Source organism: Anolis sagrei, chromosome 2 (genome assembly GCF_037176765.1).
Source record: "Anolis sagrei isolate rAnoSag1 chromosome 2, rAnoSag1.mat, whole genome shotgun sequence".
Lineage (NCBI taxonomy): Eukaryota > Metazoa > Chordata > Lepidosauria > Squamata > Dactyloidae > Anolis > Anolis sagrei.
The window spans coordinates 271,193,667-271,210,027 of NC_090022.1; the positions used below are offsets into that span (position 1 = coordinate 271,193,667).

The 16,361-nt window shown below is 38.9% G+C and overlaps 1 protein-coding gene across 2 annotated transcripts in view; it reads right to left on the reverse strand.

Moving 5' to 3' along the window:
* Nucleotides 1-614: 614 nt before the first annotated feature.
* The window catches only part of RAB3C (RAB3C, member RAS oncogene family), a 135,988-nt gene continuing 120,241 nt past the window's right edge, over nucleotides 615-16,361 (reverse strand). The window contains exons 4-6 of one of the 2 annotated variants that reach the window (XM_060761514.2): nucleotides 9,961-10,085; nucleotides 7,703-7,919; nucleotides 615-1,480 (exon numbers count right to left, since the gene is read on the reverse strand). In XM_060761514.2, coding sequence (XP_060617497.1) covers nucleotides 7,732-7,919; nucleotides 9,961-10,085 — 313 coding nt within the window. In that variant the 3' untranslated portion in view covers nucleotides 615-1,480; nucleotides 7,703-7,731. Of the gene's footprint in view, nucleotides 7,920-9,960; nucleotides 10,086-16,361 lie in introns of both variants that reach the window. The other variant, XM_060761513.2, reaches the window with a different exon arrangement.

Consider the following 16,361-nt stretch of genomic DNA (forward strand, 5'->3'; position numbering starts at 1 on the left):
AGAGAAAATACTGGAAGGGTTTGGTGGGCACTGACCTTGAGTTTTAGAGTTGTAGTTCACCTATATCCAGAGAGCACTGTGGACTCAAACTATGATGGATCTGGACCAAACTCGGCACAAATACTCAATATGCCCAGATGTGAACACTAGTGGGGTTTGGGGAAAATAGACCTTGACATTTGGGAGTTGTAGTTGCTGGGATTTCTAGTTGACATACAACCAAAGAGCACTCTGAAACAAGCCCACAATGGATCTGCACCACACTATCTACATGGCCAACATTGAATACTGGTGGGGTTGGGGGGTTGTTTTTGAATTCTGCGAGTTGTAGTTCACCAACACCAAAAAGGAAGAGAAGGACAGGCAGAGAGATCTTCAGCCTTCCCTGACAAAAGAATCCCTAAGACCATCAGAAATATGTGTTTTCTGATGGTCTTTGGTGACCGCTCTGAAACCCCCATCGTGACCCCCCCCCCCTTGCAGAATATTGTAGAAATTACAACATTTTTCAGGAAACTGACTTTCTTGGCAGCCTGTATATCGCTTTTTACAGAGCATGCCTCAGAAACGCATACAAACTGATCAAGAAACATTAACATTCTTTTGACTGAAAATAAGTTTCTTCATTGCTTTTATTTATAGCACAATCTTTTGGTGTTTTTTAAAGACACAGTTCTAGAAGTAAAATTGACATGCACTTGCAAGAAAGGAAACATATGGGCATCTCTTCTTTTTATAGTTATCTGATATAGGAAAAATAATTTAACAGAATCAGGAATAGAAGATTCTTGCACGACACTTGTTCATAGCATTTATATATGGTATATAAACATGACGATCAGACACTTAACAGCTACTAGAAATCGTTTAAATAAGCCACACAGTCTTCAACTAGCAGCAGCAGAATCTCACACATTCACAACACTTCTCGCTTCCACACAGGTTTATATACACTGAGTAAGTCATTAAATATTGCACTTATTGGCCCATGATCCCTCAGGTTAGAGGTGTTCAAAAATAGAAAACAAATCTATTTTTATAACATCTTCATGCAACATTTAAGACACTTCAGTTCCACAAACACTATTAAATAGTACACACATTCTGACAGTCCAACTGAATCACAACACAGTAGCTGACGTTACCAACAATATATTGAACAGGAATTACAGCACGGTTTCCATTTAACACTAGTTTGCAAGGTACATGTCAGGATTACCCACTGATGCTGACTGATCATGATGAGTGGTAAGCAAGCCCTAGGGAGGGCTATAAAATTGCTGGGAGGTTGGGGTATGTCTTCTCTCTCCTAAAATGCCAATTGGCTGTGTCCAAATAGCATGCCATCTATTCTGCTTCCTTTGTAAATGCAAATTCTACACTTTGTAAAATTACTGCAGGTATCTGTGAGTGTCAGAGTAAATTCCTGGCAGGTTCCACAATGCAATGGAGTTAGGAATCAGGAGACAAGAGGGGAAACCTGGGAAATGAATTGATTTCATTACAACAAAATCAATACATGAACTGAGCTGGTATGACAAATAGAGTAAAATGTTGGTCAAATGAATATTCCTGTGTGATACAATGAACAAATTGTAACCATCATAATGTAAAAATTCATTGATCTGACTTGTTATGGAAAATGTTGATAAACATTTCCTCTGAGTTGTAGTTTGGATTCAAGTTTTGCACATGGAAAACCTTGGCAAGGTCAAGATTTTCTTGTGGGTTGAAAAAAATAAAGCAAAAAAATGAGACCCCAATATTGACCTGATTGTCTGCTAGAAATAAGCCAACACTGGGCTGCTAAAGTTGCAAAGATTTTAGAAAAGTTACTGTTTTAGACTACAGCTCCTGGAATCCCCTAGCCAACCTGATAATGAGCAGGCTGGTTGAAGGATTTCAGAAGTTGCCACTCGTAAAAAGTAGCATTTCTCAGCTCTGATTATGGAAACTGGGGCCCTTCCATACAGTCCTATATCCCAGAATATCAAGGCAGAAAATCCCACATTATCTGAGTGTGGACTCAAATAACCCAGTTCAAAGCGGACATTGTGGGAGTTGATATTCTGGGATATAGGGCTGTGTGGAAGGGCCCTATGATGACTGAAACCATAACTCTCCCCAGAGGAGTCAAGTCAAAGTGAAGTGATCCACTCTTAACATCATAGAGTTGGAAAAGACCACAAGAGCCACCCAAGTCCAACCTAGTACAGTGTAATGTTATAACTAAGGAATGGGGAACTTTTGGCCCATCAGACATTTTGGACGACAGTTCTCAAATTCCATTACAATGTAGTAAAGCTGGGTGGGCTTGATGGAAATTGTAGACCTTAACAGCTGGAGAACTGTTTCCCCATCACTGTTCAAGACCTTCCACGAGTTTAAAAGCATCAACTAAATAATATGAGCCATGCTTTAATAGCATCTCTAAATTACCTGAGAACCTACAGCTTTTAGGTTTTCTAAAATAAAAAGAAATACAAACAATATGGGAATCTTACCACGTCTAGGAAACCCATTACATACTATGAACATCACTATCTTTTCACTTTATGTCCAGAAACTAAAAATGTAATTCCATGAATGAAAATGCTTCTCTTGGTGGAATTATGGTGAGGAAAATAGCCCTCTTTCATCTCTACAGCTCTCTGTGTACCCCAAACCACATCTGGAGGTCTAGTGAATATTCTGGAACTGGCTTTTGGCAGTGAAAAAGAGGGCAAGGGTGAGGGGGAAGGGAAGAAGTCTGGCTATGTTAGGAGCCGTTTGTTACTATAATGTTTAGTGTAGGTCTATGATTGCATTGGTTTATCTGAGAGAATACAGATGTCACAAGATTTGGCCCATAAAGATAAAATGACACCATCTTTACAGAGTATCTCTATTGAAAATTCAGCATGGAACAATCCAAAATGAAGCACAGATTTGTCATGAGGGCATAGTTTGAATGGGACCTATGCAAAACTTGCCATGCTCAGAGTGTATAACAGTGTTTGAATCATGCAAAATGAATGTGCATACCAGTACCTTGTGGAAAAAAAGAGCCCTAATCAACAAGACACTCATTTACACAGCGCCATCACATAAAACATGCTCATTGAAAACTAGATCTACTAAGTGTCCATGACTGACAAAAATTGTATCAAGAGACAAATTTTTCACCACTGTTAAAGTCTCCTAAACAAAAACACAACCATCCAACAATTCTGCAAGTTAGGATCAAACTCCAGTGAACATAGTGCACCATTAAATAGCGCTTCGTTTCTAAAATAAATAAGGTGCAGGCAGTACAGCTGGATGTAACAGAGCTGAGCCAACTGGGAAGAAAATCTAATCTTTTAGACTCATGCTCTGGAAAGGCCACAGAGATCTAGCTGTTCAGGTAGTTTCTCTATGCAGTAAACGGAGGGCTTATTCCAATTTATCTCAGGCAAAGGTGCAATTACCAGTTCATCTACAATCGAGAAGGTACTTTGACTAGGTTTTACAAAAGTTGAATTCTTCCATCCATGGCAAAGAATATTCAGGTAGTGAGCAGACACAAAGCTTGAGATAGATTTGTCTTAGGTGTCCAGAAAATGTCCAGCAATGAGTCCCAAAGGGGAGGAGTGGACTCCTGTATGGGTAAATGTGAGTATAGTCTTCACACTACACAAACAATCTCCTTCCCTCTAGCAAAAGATTTCAGGGGAGGATTTAGAGTTTAGTGAGACACTGGAACTCCCTGGCAGACATTACTAGATGCCCACTGAAACTACAAATCCTTGTATTCCACTAGATGGAATCATGGTATCAAAGTGCTGTAATTGTCTAGTCTGAAACAGACCTCACTGTTAATAGCCAATATAATACTTCAATTTGCCATGGCCACTTTAATTGAGGAGAAGATTTCATTTTTACCAGGGCTGCCTTTTTTTGAAACCTGGAAAAATATGGTGACCCTCTCCAGAAGGAATTGTATGAATCCTGCCTTAGACATGGATGATAGTACCTCAATTGCATTATACATTGGAAAGGCCCTACGTAAAAGCACAAGGAACAAACAGTTTCAGTAAGAGTTACATCACATTGCAGCTGAGAGAGATAGAGGAAATCCATTTCAACAGAAAGGCCAGGATAGGGATTCCATATTTTAGGACACCAAAAATCAGACGTAAAAAGTAGTCTTTTTTTTTCAAAAATAAAAATGCCATCCTGAATGAATGGCACTCCAAAAAATAGGCACATTTGTCAAAGTTATAGAATGAGCTATTTCATGTAACTTAAAAAATGAATTTAACAATTTCACCAATAGGATGTATTACCATAGTACTAGATAGGCTTCATTAGCGTTGTGTGCTTGTCTATGTTACAGCATTCAAGACATGTATCTTATCCAGTTGCCTATGTGTGAAACTTCATAGGCGTACAGGAAGCAAAGAGAAGCTTGAGACAAAGGAGTTTTGCCCTATGAGAGGAATTTCTTTACCAGTAGCCTGGCTGTAATTGCATCCCCATGTGGTGATAGTTCAGCTGGTACTGATGGATCAGGCTAGCGTCGTGAGTACATTTTCCCATTGGAGCTAAAATGGGAATCCCTTGATTCCTAGAAATTCTGTACTTCCACTCTGGCAGAAGCTCCAGACAGAATGCACCCACAGGCATCAACTTGGACACAGTGGAATTGGACTAGATATATCTTTAGTTTTGCTCCAGGACCATTTTAATTACATTCTTTCTTATATTCTAAGCTGCCAGCTACTATATGTATTTGTTTCATCCTTCACCACCATTTGCCTGATGAACAATATTAGAATGGCATTAAAGATCAACTAGAGGGGAACCACAAACATTTAAAACTTAATAATCCTAGAATGTTTAAGCACTTCATCACTATAACTCAGATGAAGCACTGAGGATTGAATACTACTGGGCGAAGAAATAAAAACTGAAGCACATTTTCAGAGTTGATCTTCTAGGTATAAATATCTTAATCAGAGGGGGTGCATTGAAAATACCCGCATTCTGTCCTGTTATTGTCTGCTTTTCAGTGACTTCATCATCAATTTGTGATTAGTGAGAGAGGTGTTAAAATTACAGTATTTTCAGGGGACACCAATAAACATTGCCAAATTATGATGTTCTCACTAACAGCTGTAAGAAACTAATCAACAACATACTCTGAAGCAAACAGTGTTTCAGATGTAATGGCCAAGATCTGTCCTCATAGGCAATTTTAAAATATTATTTATGAAAGTGCAGGGAAAAATAAAATTGGGAGAAATAAATAAGGAAAAAAGTTATTTGGTTCTAGAATCAGAAATGGAAGGGGATGTGATGTAGAGAATACAATGTTTCTGGGTGGATGGCTGGAAGGCACCCCATTAAAAATGGATTTCTACTAAAATGGTTTGAGATGTGTATAGGCTTGGTGAAATAGACAGAATTCATGGGAAAGGGACTGGGTGGCACCCCATTTTTTTTATTATTACTGTCCATACAGAGAGGAATTGTGCATTAGTTGAATGATTTCACTGAATTGAGTAAAAATTGGTTTTCTAAAGTTTTGCTGTGTAAACTATATAAATGAAATCATTTCAGATTGTTTTTCTGCAAATTAAAAGGAGATGTTTGTGATGGATAGGTTTCATATCCAGTCAATGTGGCATTCCAGAAATTCATGTTGGGGGCCTCAAGAAATGAAATTCATATGGAGCAATACAGTTGGCAGCCAATCAAAGGCAGTTGAGACTGTTGCACAATGGGAGGAAAGTTTGAGCCACTCAATGAATTCTGTACTTGCAGAGCTGATGAAACTGAACTCTTCAATGTCCCCATTATTTTTGTGTTGACAACGTGTTATTAATACATAATGTCTCCTTATTTTTTCATGCAAACTAGTCTCAGATCTTAGTTAAGCAGTGTTGAAACTGCACAAGTGAACTAGCCTTGGGAATCTCATAGGCAAAGCTTTGCAGACATACTATGTATCCAGAGATCCATGCATGAAAGGAATAATTTTTCACTTAGATATAAGGAATGCCTACCATACATACAAAATCTCCTTTGTCCATCATCCTAGGACATAATGAGGAAACTCTGAAAGAGGTACAGTTCCAAAGATGCAGTAAGAAGCACTGGGTCAAAGCAGTAGGGGGCCAGCCTTACTTTTAGGCAGAGTGGTGGAGGGGCTCACGGACCAAATTCTAGTTGCCATAGAATGGCAAAAAGTTCTTAGTTCTCCAATGTGTCACTTATTCTTACTGTCAAGGGAGAGAGCTGGGATTTTCTGCCTCATGGTCCAAGTTGTTAGGGGTTATGTGTCTTGACTTGGGAAAGTGACCATGCTAGTCACTGCTCTGCCTCAGGCACCAAAAGAGCTTGGTTGGATCTGGTACAAGAAATATGCTTAAAATCATCATGCAAGTGACTTTTGGCAAAAAATAACTTTACAAATAAGAACTTCCATTATATTTACTATTGGTAGTTCTCAATGGGGAAAGTATCAGTAATGTTATTTTTAAGATCAGAGCTCTCATGGGTGTAAACAGATATCATGTTTGTATAAATTTCTCCTTTGCATAGTTCTTATTTTTTATGGTATCGTATCAATTTATTCTACAATGTCATTTCACTGAGAACTGGAATACTTATCATGATGAGATGAGGATACTTTCATTCTAGCAAGCTTCTAATGACTACAGTAACAATATTCTGAAACTTACATCTGTGTTCATAAGAAAATAAGCATATGAATGATAGCAATAGTATTCATTTGGTTTTGCTTTTTATGGTGTAAGTAGCTATATTCCATGTGGTACACAATGGTATCCTGGGAAGAAGAAGACTAAATCTGCCATCTGGCTGCTTAAGAATTAAATATTTGGGGATATCAGGACACCGAAAATAGAAGACCTGACATGGTTGTTCTTTGTTTTAGACTGAAATGAGTACATCCTAGACAATGTATGAAAATCCTTCAAAATAAGGAAAATTCTAGTGAAGGTGATCCAAAGTCCTGGGACAAAATGAGTTAAACAGTCAGGCTTTGCAAGAGCACCATGCTTGAAAGCTAGACAACTTTGTTTCTTGCTTCCAAAATAAGACATTCCTCACACTGAAAGTTGTTTGACAGGGAGGTAGCTGTATCTGCAAAATCTAAAATTGCCTCCATGTTGTTGTTGTTTAGAGGGGCAACTAATAGTCCACAGTCACCTTGCAGTATGGACATTCTCCAGGGAAGGGAAATGCTGACAAGTTATCTGGAAGAGACACCTGAACTTGCATTGCTAGCTTACTGCAATATTAGCTCCGATTTGGAGTGTCAGTAATAGAATATTTTTACTTCTAGACCGCTGGATCATCTTAAGAAGATAAAATGGCATTAAGTGAACAAAAATGAAAGAAGAATAAAATTCAGACAAAATTTGGGCCTGAGATTACAGCACCAGCTGAAGTGATAATGGATCTATGTGGACGAGAAAAGGAAATGTTCGGGAAGAGACCAAATAGTCATCTACGTGCAGAGGGCAAATGCTAAGAAAAACTGGAGAGTCCTTTCCTTCTGCCTTAGTGATCCATTCCACAAAATAACTCTATGCACGTACTGTACCAGCAGTGGACGTTAAAGAAGACATATTTCCCCCCAATGAACCAGTAAGACATTATAAATAAAGGCATATAGACCCTATGTAAATACTCTATTGGCAAAAGAACACACCGGAGCTGCCTCTGTTGACAATGATTCTATTAACAGCCACAGTTGGGCTGCTGTGGAGGAGGGGTGTCTTTTAGTCTTGTGTTCTGTTTACCAGCCGCAATGGCAGGATCTGTCTCCAGACTTTCTGACATTTTGTCACAGATGATATCCACCAGTCGCTCGAATGTCTGCTTCACGTTGATGTTGTCCTTGGCACTTGTTTCAAAGAATTCAAAACCTAATGAAACAGACAGGAAAAACAAACAAAAAAGCCCACAGACATAAGTAGCACTGTAGTCATTTTAACATTCTTTCTCTTCTTTAATGACAAATTCCATCCTAAAATAAGGACCAAAAGGTAGAAGAACCAACGCAAGCAAAAATAAAATAAAATAAATCAGTTTGGCACAAAGAATGCATTTAGGACTTAACTAATGGGCAAGCAAATAGGAGAGGAAGTTGGCAGCTATGTCATCACATTCAAGCACATCAGAAGCAATGCATACCAAGAAATAAAGAGCCTACATAAGTCTACATTTGAAGAGTTCACCCTGTGGCCCAGTAACCCAATGCAGAAAGAGAATAATGGGAGGAACAAGAGCAGAATCTCTAGGGGCTACAGTTTGGGGAATCAGCCTTGGTAAATGGATCTTTCAGCCTGGCTCAAAGTCTGTAATGACCTATTAGTCTCTTGACTTGCAAGTGAATTTAAACTATTTTTAGTAATGCAAAAATGTCTTCAAGTTGTTTTTGATAAAATTTTAAATTTAGTTTTATAGTTTATTAAATGATTACTTAAAAGGAAACCATTCACTTAAATGATTTCCTTTTAAGAAGTTTTTTTAGTCACCAGCCTCTCCAGAATGACCAGACTGGCTTTTTTCCTAGACAAAGAGGGCATGGATTGTGTTACCTGAAGGCTGTTTGAATAGGGTTGCACAGAGGCATAGGAAGGAATTAAATTTACAATGGATGAGTGCACCTAGAGCCAGAGTGGTATGCCAGTTTGAGGGTGAGATTAGGTGTCTGGTGATCAGGATTTGAACCCCCACTTCGCCACTGAATTCCTGCTTACTCACCACCTCGTCACACTGGGGCAAATTGCTCCTTTGCAGCACTTTGGGGATGGGGCCTGCAGAGCCCCATCACATGACACTTGGCAGGTCCCACACCATTGATGCTTGAAGTGCAAAGGAAGCCACAACACGAAGGTGTCTTTTGGATAGCTCCAACAGAGCTATCCACATTTTGGGGCCCTTTCTTCCATGTGATGGGGGAAAAGGCAACACAGCAACATGCTTTGCTATCCTTTCCCCCATCTGATGGGAGCACGGCACCAATTCATCTTGTCCTGTTAGCCCCATCTGATGGGGGAAGGGCTGAAGAGGTGCCTTAGTATTGTTGTTGTTAAGTGCCTTTAAGTTGACTTTGACTTATGCTGATTCTATGAATGAGAGACCTCAAAGCCACCTCATAAGCCTATTCCAGTCGTGTTTTATAGTGAATCATCTCTTCTCATAGTATGTCTAAAGTGAGACAACCTTAATTTAGTCATCTTGGCTTCTAGGGAGAGTTCAGGCTTTTCTTAAAAACCCATTTATTTGCCTTTTTAATGGTCCAGCACCACATCTAAAATGAATTGATTTTCTTCCTATCAGCTTTCTTCACTCTCTAGCTTTCAAAATCATTCATAGATATATGAAATGCGATGGCATGGGCCATCTTAAGTTTGGCATTCAGAGTTATGTCTTGACACTTCAGGATCAGGTCTAGTTCCTTTATAGCTGCCCTTCCAAGTCTTAGTCTTCTTCTGATTTCTTGACTGCAGTCTCCACTCTGATTAATGACAGAGCCAAAGTATGGAAAACCTTGTACTATTTCAACATTGTCAACATCTACTTTAAAGTTATGCAAATAATCTGTAGTCTTTATTTTTGTTTTCTTAATATTCATTTTGATTCTGCCTTTGTATTTTTTGCCTTGATTTTCCTTGTTCATCATGAAAGTCTTTTCTATTTCCTGCTAGTGACTTTGAGTAAATTAACACTATCTCAGACTTAGAGGAAGAAAGCTGCAAACCTCATCTGGCTAAATATTGTCAAGAAAACCCTAGAATACAGCATCCATAAGTCAGTCAACTTGGAGGCAGCTAACCAAACAAATAAATATACAACTAAAGAAAATAAACTTTATTTTGGCAAACATTTTAGCACCATTTTGAAGTGAGGAAGAGGAAGCAGGACAGCAAGCAGTAACTGACATATTATTTCTCTTCTTACCAAGTTGCTCTGCTAAATGTTTCCCTCTGTCAGTAGAGATTACCCGTTCTTCTTCCATGTCACATTTGTTGCCAACCAAAATAACCTGGGCATTATCCCAAGAGTATGTTTTTATTTGGGTTGACCTTAAAGGAGAGACAAAGAGAGAGAGAGAAAGAGAGAGAAGGACACATTAACAAGATTGGTCTCATTTCTGCATACAATTAAAGGATAGTGACATTTCTGTAACATTTCTGCATACAATTAAAGCATAGCAAATGATAGATTGTTCAGTCTATGTCTTTCTCCACAATGAATCAAATCTTCATTTTGATTTCCTGTCAGGAAACAAAATATTCTGGGGAAGCCCTCCAAAATTACTTGCCACTGAAATCAGTCTAGGTCAGATGTTGTTGGTTGCCCATTTTCATACCTTTCAACAATATCAAAGTGTAATCAAGATAACAAAAGTAATATAATGAAAAAACCTTTCCCCTCAATATTGCAGCTGTTTTAAATGTCTGTTTGGGTGCAGAACTTGAAAATGCAATACAAATTTAATACCACACACAGTTCTTTTACAAATTCAATATTTTTATCAATTCAGTTTTGATTAAGGCACACTCTAGTGTGTCAGTGTGATTTCTTTTAGTGCTTTTGAATAGATTTTTAATGTTTCATATGAGTGAATTAAAGTATTTTTAAAGTCTTTAAGAATACTTAATCCCTTACTGTTTAGGCTTTTCCCTCCCTATAAATCTTACTAAGTCATATACTACAAAATAAAAACATCAAAGTAAGTTTGGGGGGATATGTACATGATATAGTAAATCCAAGGATATTTTTGCATTTAGAATGCCAAATTCCTATAAATCCAGTTTTAAAAAGGCCGTACAACCCCCAATTTTGCAGGCCTGTGTTGTATATTTTCTTAGAGATGCTGCAACTGTTAGCTTTTGCCAGAACCTACTGGAAAAGGCAATACTCGACCCACTCCTCTCTACCTTTGCCCACTGAGTGCAAATTATTCTTGTACTTTGAAGTCTACTTGTAGCAAATGAATTACGCTGAGCGGAAAGGAAGTGAGATGATAAGAGGACATTTTAAGCAACTAAAAAGTCAGGTATATGTGAATTACTTGGGACCGTCCCTGCTAAATTAGGAGAGTGAGAAGCTCTGCATTTTAAAAACTTCAGTTCAATAATAGTTCAATGCACAGTCCTGAATATATAAACAATGTAATTTATAGTACTGAGGCTGAGGGCATCTGAATACAACCATGTTAATAATTGCCTCCTATTTTACTACTATTTTACTTCCATCTCTTGGTGATGGCATCCACCTGTCGTTTCTTAGATATAGTTTATCAATGAAGCATGGGAACCAAATACATGCAAGCTGCTTCCTCATCACAACAATAAAAACAATTCTGATGTAAATATGAGGAAGTCATATTCAGGATTTCTCTTGGATATGGTCTCCCTTGCTCCCCAAAGAAGATATTGCTCGTGCCTTCTTCGTCTGCCTTTACCTAGAGGATTTCTAAGGACAAGTATTGCATTTAAAGACCTGGTACTCTTGAAAGTATGAAAGATTCACAGAAGCTTAAAGGATCCCAGCTGTGTCATTATATAATTCCTTTTCTGACCGAGGATACAAGCCAACCATCCTAGTCTTCAAGACACCCAATAGAAAATCCTAGGATGGATTATCTGTACTGAATCCAGAACATTTTAACAAACCTGGCCTGGATTAAGGAACAAGTCAGCCATAAATATTACGGTGGGAAACAGAACTCTAGGAGGAAGTGAATTCTATTAGGTCATTTAACCTCACCAGCAGGAATTTGATGGTGATTACAAAGACAAGTGGGAATGAGGATTACAAATCAGCTCCCAGACAACAAGGTAGGTATCTAATAATTGTTTTGAATCAGAGACAAAATGATGACTTTGGAGATCCAAAAGAAACTGGAAGAATTATAATCAATGTGTGGTGTTTATCTTGAATGTAGCAAATACATTTATAAGACATTATTATGATGATGAAATATGAAGAAACCACCCACAGATGATTCCTTCTTAAGACTGCAAAGCTGTTCACAGAAGATGGCTGAGCTTCAGAGAACTCTTTCATTGGACTACAACTCCCAGAATCCCCCAGCCAGTGCCCGGTTGTTGGGTGGCAATAAGAGGGTTTGACTTTGCATGCTAGAAGACCCACTATCTGGAGGTTTTTTTGTTTTGTTTTTTGCTACAGACTATTTCTAGTATAGTCTCCATATTGTATGAATCAGCAGTAACTTTGGGTAGTACACGTCTTGAAGATTGCATTATTTGTTTAGAGAACCCCAATGCCCTCAAACTCCTGCTAAAGTTGCCACACGGCAAAAAGGGTGTGATTTCTCTTTAAAAAGGCTTATATAGTTTAAAAGAAAGCTGATGGAAGGTCTGAGCCATCCCCATAATTGGCAATAATGTCAATGGCTGCAATGTAGGAGGATGGGTGCCCTCCTTGCCATCCTTTCATGGGATTGATTAAGACGCTTGGGTTTTGTAGGCCTTTGAGGGCCAATCACTTAGGGCCCTTCCAGACAGGCCCTATATTCCAGGATCTAATCCCAGGTTTTCTGCTTTAAACTGGATTATATGAGTGCACACTGCCAGATAATCTGGGATAAATAGAAAACAGGGGTTCAGATCCTGGGCTATAGGGCCTGTCTGGAGGTGCCCTTGGGAAGAAACGGCCTTTTAGAGGGTGCTCTACCATTTAGGATGTAGCCATGACTTTAAAGTGGAATACAGCACTATAAGTGATTCAGTTAACAATCCAAAGCCTGTCTAAACAAAGATGTCTTTATCAGCCAGGGGAAGGAAAGCAGAGAGAGTACATAAAGTATATCATTAAGGTATTTTCTATTATTATGTACATTAAACAGGATACCAAATAAAATGAAATAAAATGAAGCAGGCTCATAAATGTGCCACACCAGGTAACCTCAAACAAAGCCATGCAGTAAAGAAGCAAGAGTTCCATTAATATTAGATATTTTATTATAGAAGGTACCATTCCTTTGATGACAGTACCCATCATCATACATTCTCTCTCTCTGGAAGCATGCTGAGCTCTTTCAGAATTTGTGGTTAATCAGAATTCGACAAACGGCTTTTACAAAAGATGTGCTGGTCACCATGGTAACCTTGCAAAGCCCGTAACTCAGATCTCTTACAGTGTGAGCCCATTAATGGGTCTAGAAAATTTCATTTTTGGATCAGTTGTAAGACAGGGACTATTGGCATATTTCACTGTGGAATGGGAGATGTTTCAAACTATAAACCTCAGGAAGATACATTTCCTTTTTAAAAATTCTGCATTCATCCCCATGTCTGTAAGTTTAACATTACCTGGGGTGGGGTGGGGGGGATGACACCCCATTTTCATAGCTACCAATAGGTTTCCATGGCTCACAAAGCATATGTTGCCTATAATGAGATAGGCATTCTGATCTTCCTTATTTTTTCACTCATATTTTGACCATGATTCAATTATTTTGAATTCTAATATAAAATCACAAGTTAAATATAATTTCATTTACTTATTCATTGCAAACTATTTTGCCTGTAAGGAGAACCCTTCTAATTGTGGATTTCTTTTTAGGTTTCCTGCAAAAAAATGGAGATGATGGCTGCCACCAATAGGCAGCAGCCAGCTTGCTTACCAGAGTGGCGTACAGGGAAAATATACCCCTCCCCACTCGTTATGTTAGCTTCACTGGCTGCCAGTCTGCTACCAAGGACAATTCAAAGTGCTGGCTTTAGCCTATAAAGCTTTAAATGTTTCTGGCCCAGCTTCTCTGTCTGAATGTATCTCCCCCTATGAACCATCTCAGAGATTAGGATTGTCCAGGGAGGCTCTGCTCTCAGTCCTGCCTGCTTTGCAGGTGCAACTGGTGGGAACGAGAGACAGGGCCTTCTCAGTGATGGCCCTCCAGCTATGGAACTCCCTCCCCAGTGACATTAGATCATTCCCCTCCCTCCTAGCCTTCAGAAGAAAGGTAAAAACTTGGTTGTGGGATCAGGCCTTCAGAGAGTAGTGCAGTGCAATTAACAGATCTGGAATATATGGAATGACTATGGAACGGCTTGGATTACGAATTATAGATAGTGTGATTTTAATATGGAATGTAATGTTTTTATATATTTTATGTGTTTTTAATTTTAATCTAATTTTATTTAATTCTTTTTGTAATTGTATGTGTATTAGGGCATTGAATAATTCCCTCTATGTAAGCCGCCTTGAGTTCCCTTTGGGGCAGAAAAAGGCAGGGTATAAAAAAGTAAAGAAATACTGAATAGAAGTCACTCTATAACTGTGAGCAGAGCTTGGAAAATTATTTTTGGACTACAATTCCCAAACTTCCCCCCCCCCCCCACACACACCAGTAGGATCAATTGCCTAGACTGTCTGCATCTTCGTCCCCTCCCCCTTATTATCTCCAATTTAAAAGCCTCTGCAGTTTAGTTTTAGAATGCTTCAGAGGCTGCAAAAGCCTGAGATGAGATGTAAGCAGCACAAAGGAAATGCCATTGGCAAAAGTAAGTTTCCAACAACCTTCTTGAAATAGTTTTGAAAGCAAATTCTGTCTTCGGCAAAACGTTTGCTCCAGCAAAGATGGATAAAACCTCATAACCTAGCTTCTAGCCTGTCTTTCTTTTAATCATTTATATGAATGCTACTGATTGCGGTGGTCTGTAGATATGTGCTGCTTTACTGGCTGGCAGCCCATGGTGTGTTACCCTTAAAGTTCAGACTATTGCCTGGGGTAGATTAATTAGTCTTCTGATTTGGGGGCGGGGGTACATCTCCACTATATGATTAATACTGTAATACTTCTTTAACTGCCATGGTTCAATGCTATGGAATCTTTAGCTTTCTCCTCCAAAGAGTGCTGATGACTCACCAAACTACAAATCCCAGTATTCCATAGCACTATGCTATGACAGTTAAAGTGATATTAAACTGCACTGACTCTATAGCAGAGATGCACACATGAAAGCTACCAGTTGCCATCAATCATAGCTGGCAAAGCTGACTTGTGGACAGATCTTTAAAATGTCTGCAGAATATGATGTCCTAAGGTCAAGCAAAGAAATTTAAATAATCTTTTGTTTCAGAGCAACAAAGGATGCAGCCCATGATAGATTGCTAGAATTACTTTTTAAGATGCAAATTCTTTGCCACACTGCAAAATTTGCAGGAGCCAAAATATTTATAAAGTCTCTACTCTGCAGTGTTATAGCAGTCTGTTGCCCCTCTAATTGCCACGGCTTTATCCAATGGAAATAGCTTTATCTCAGGGCATTATGGCAAATTTAAAAAGGGAATGGATAACCAGATGGTCACATAATGAGAAGACAGGAAAGCTTAGAGAAGGCAATGATGCTGGTGAAAATGGAAGGAAAAAGGATGAGGGGCAGACCAAGGGCAAGATGGATGTATAATATCCTTGAACTTGAGGGAGCTGGGGGTGGCGACAGCTGACAGGGAGCTCTGGTGTGGGCTAATCCATGAGGTCATGAAGAGTTGGAAGCGACTGAATGAATAAACAACAAGCCAGACATACTTCTACTAGTCAAGACAGAAGGCAATAGTTTGCTCCATATTTTTAAGCAAGCCAATTTACAGAGCTTTTTAGCTGAATGTGGAGATTGGAAACATAAGACCCCATAGTTATCATAAATATTAGGAAATGGTGTGTAAAGAATGCGTTTATTGAGGGAAACTGGCAAGTAGAATAAATGGACATTTTCATGCAGTTTTTATTATTCATTAAAACAGAGATTAATGGAAAAATTAAGACATAGTGAAGTAAATACTGGCACACACAGGGACCTTATTGATTCCTCCATCTCCACAAAGGATACCAAAGTGCACTTTAGAGGACATTTTTTTGCTGGGCCTCTTCCCACTTGGAGTTGATTCTGCTAGCTTCCTTGCCTGCAGGACTACACCTTTCTTTTCCTTTATTGCAGAGCTTTGGAATTTTTTTGCTTATTGATAGAAATTGGAGAGTATGCAGTAGTATTTGGGCAGGAAAAGTTACACTGGTGACAACAGCTCTCAAAATCCCCTGGCCAAGTATGGCCAGGCAATTTGAAGAACTGTAGTCCAAAACTACAGCATTCCTACAATCTCATGCCACTCAGAATTTCACAGATAAGAAACTAGACATGCATGACCAGGCAATATGAGAGAGTGGTCAAGTTGGGAAAAAATACTATTACAGAAGAACACACAAGCTGGAGAAGCTGCAGAATTTTGCTTTTGACTGAGCCCATTGAAGGATGTGTCTCCACCCCTCTCTCTACTGCCTGCTGCTAAGTTAACTGAGTACAAACAACTTTTCACTTTGAACTCAGGGC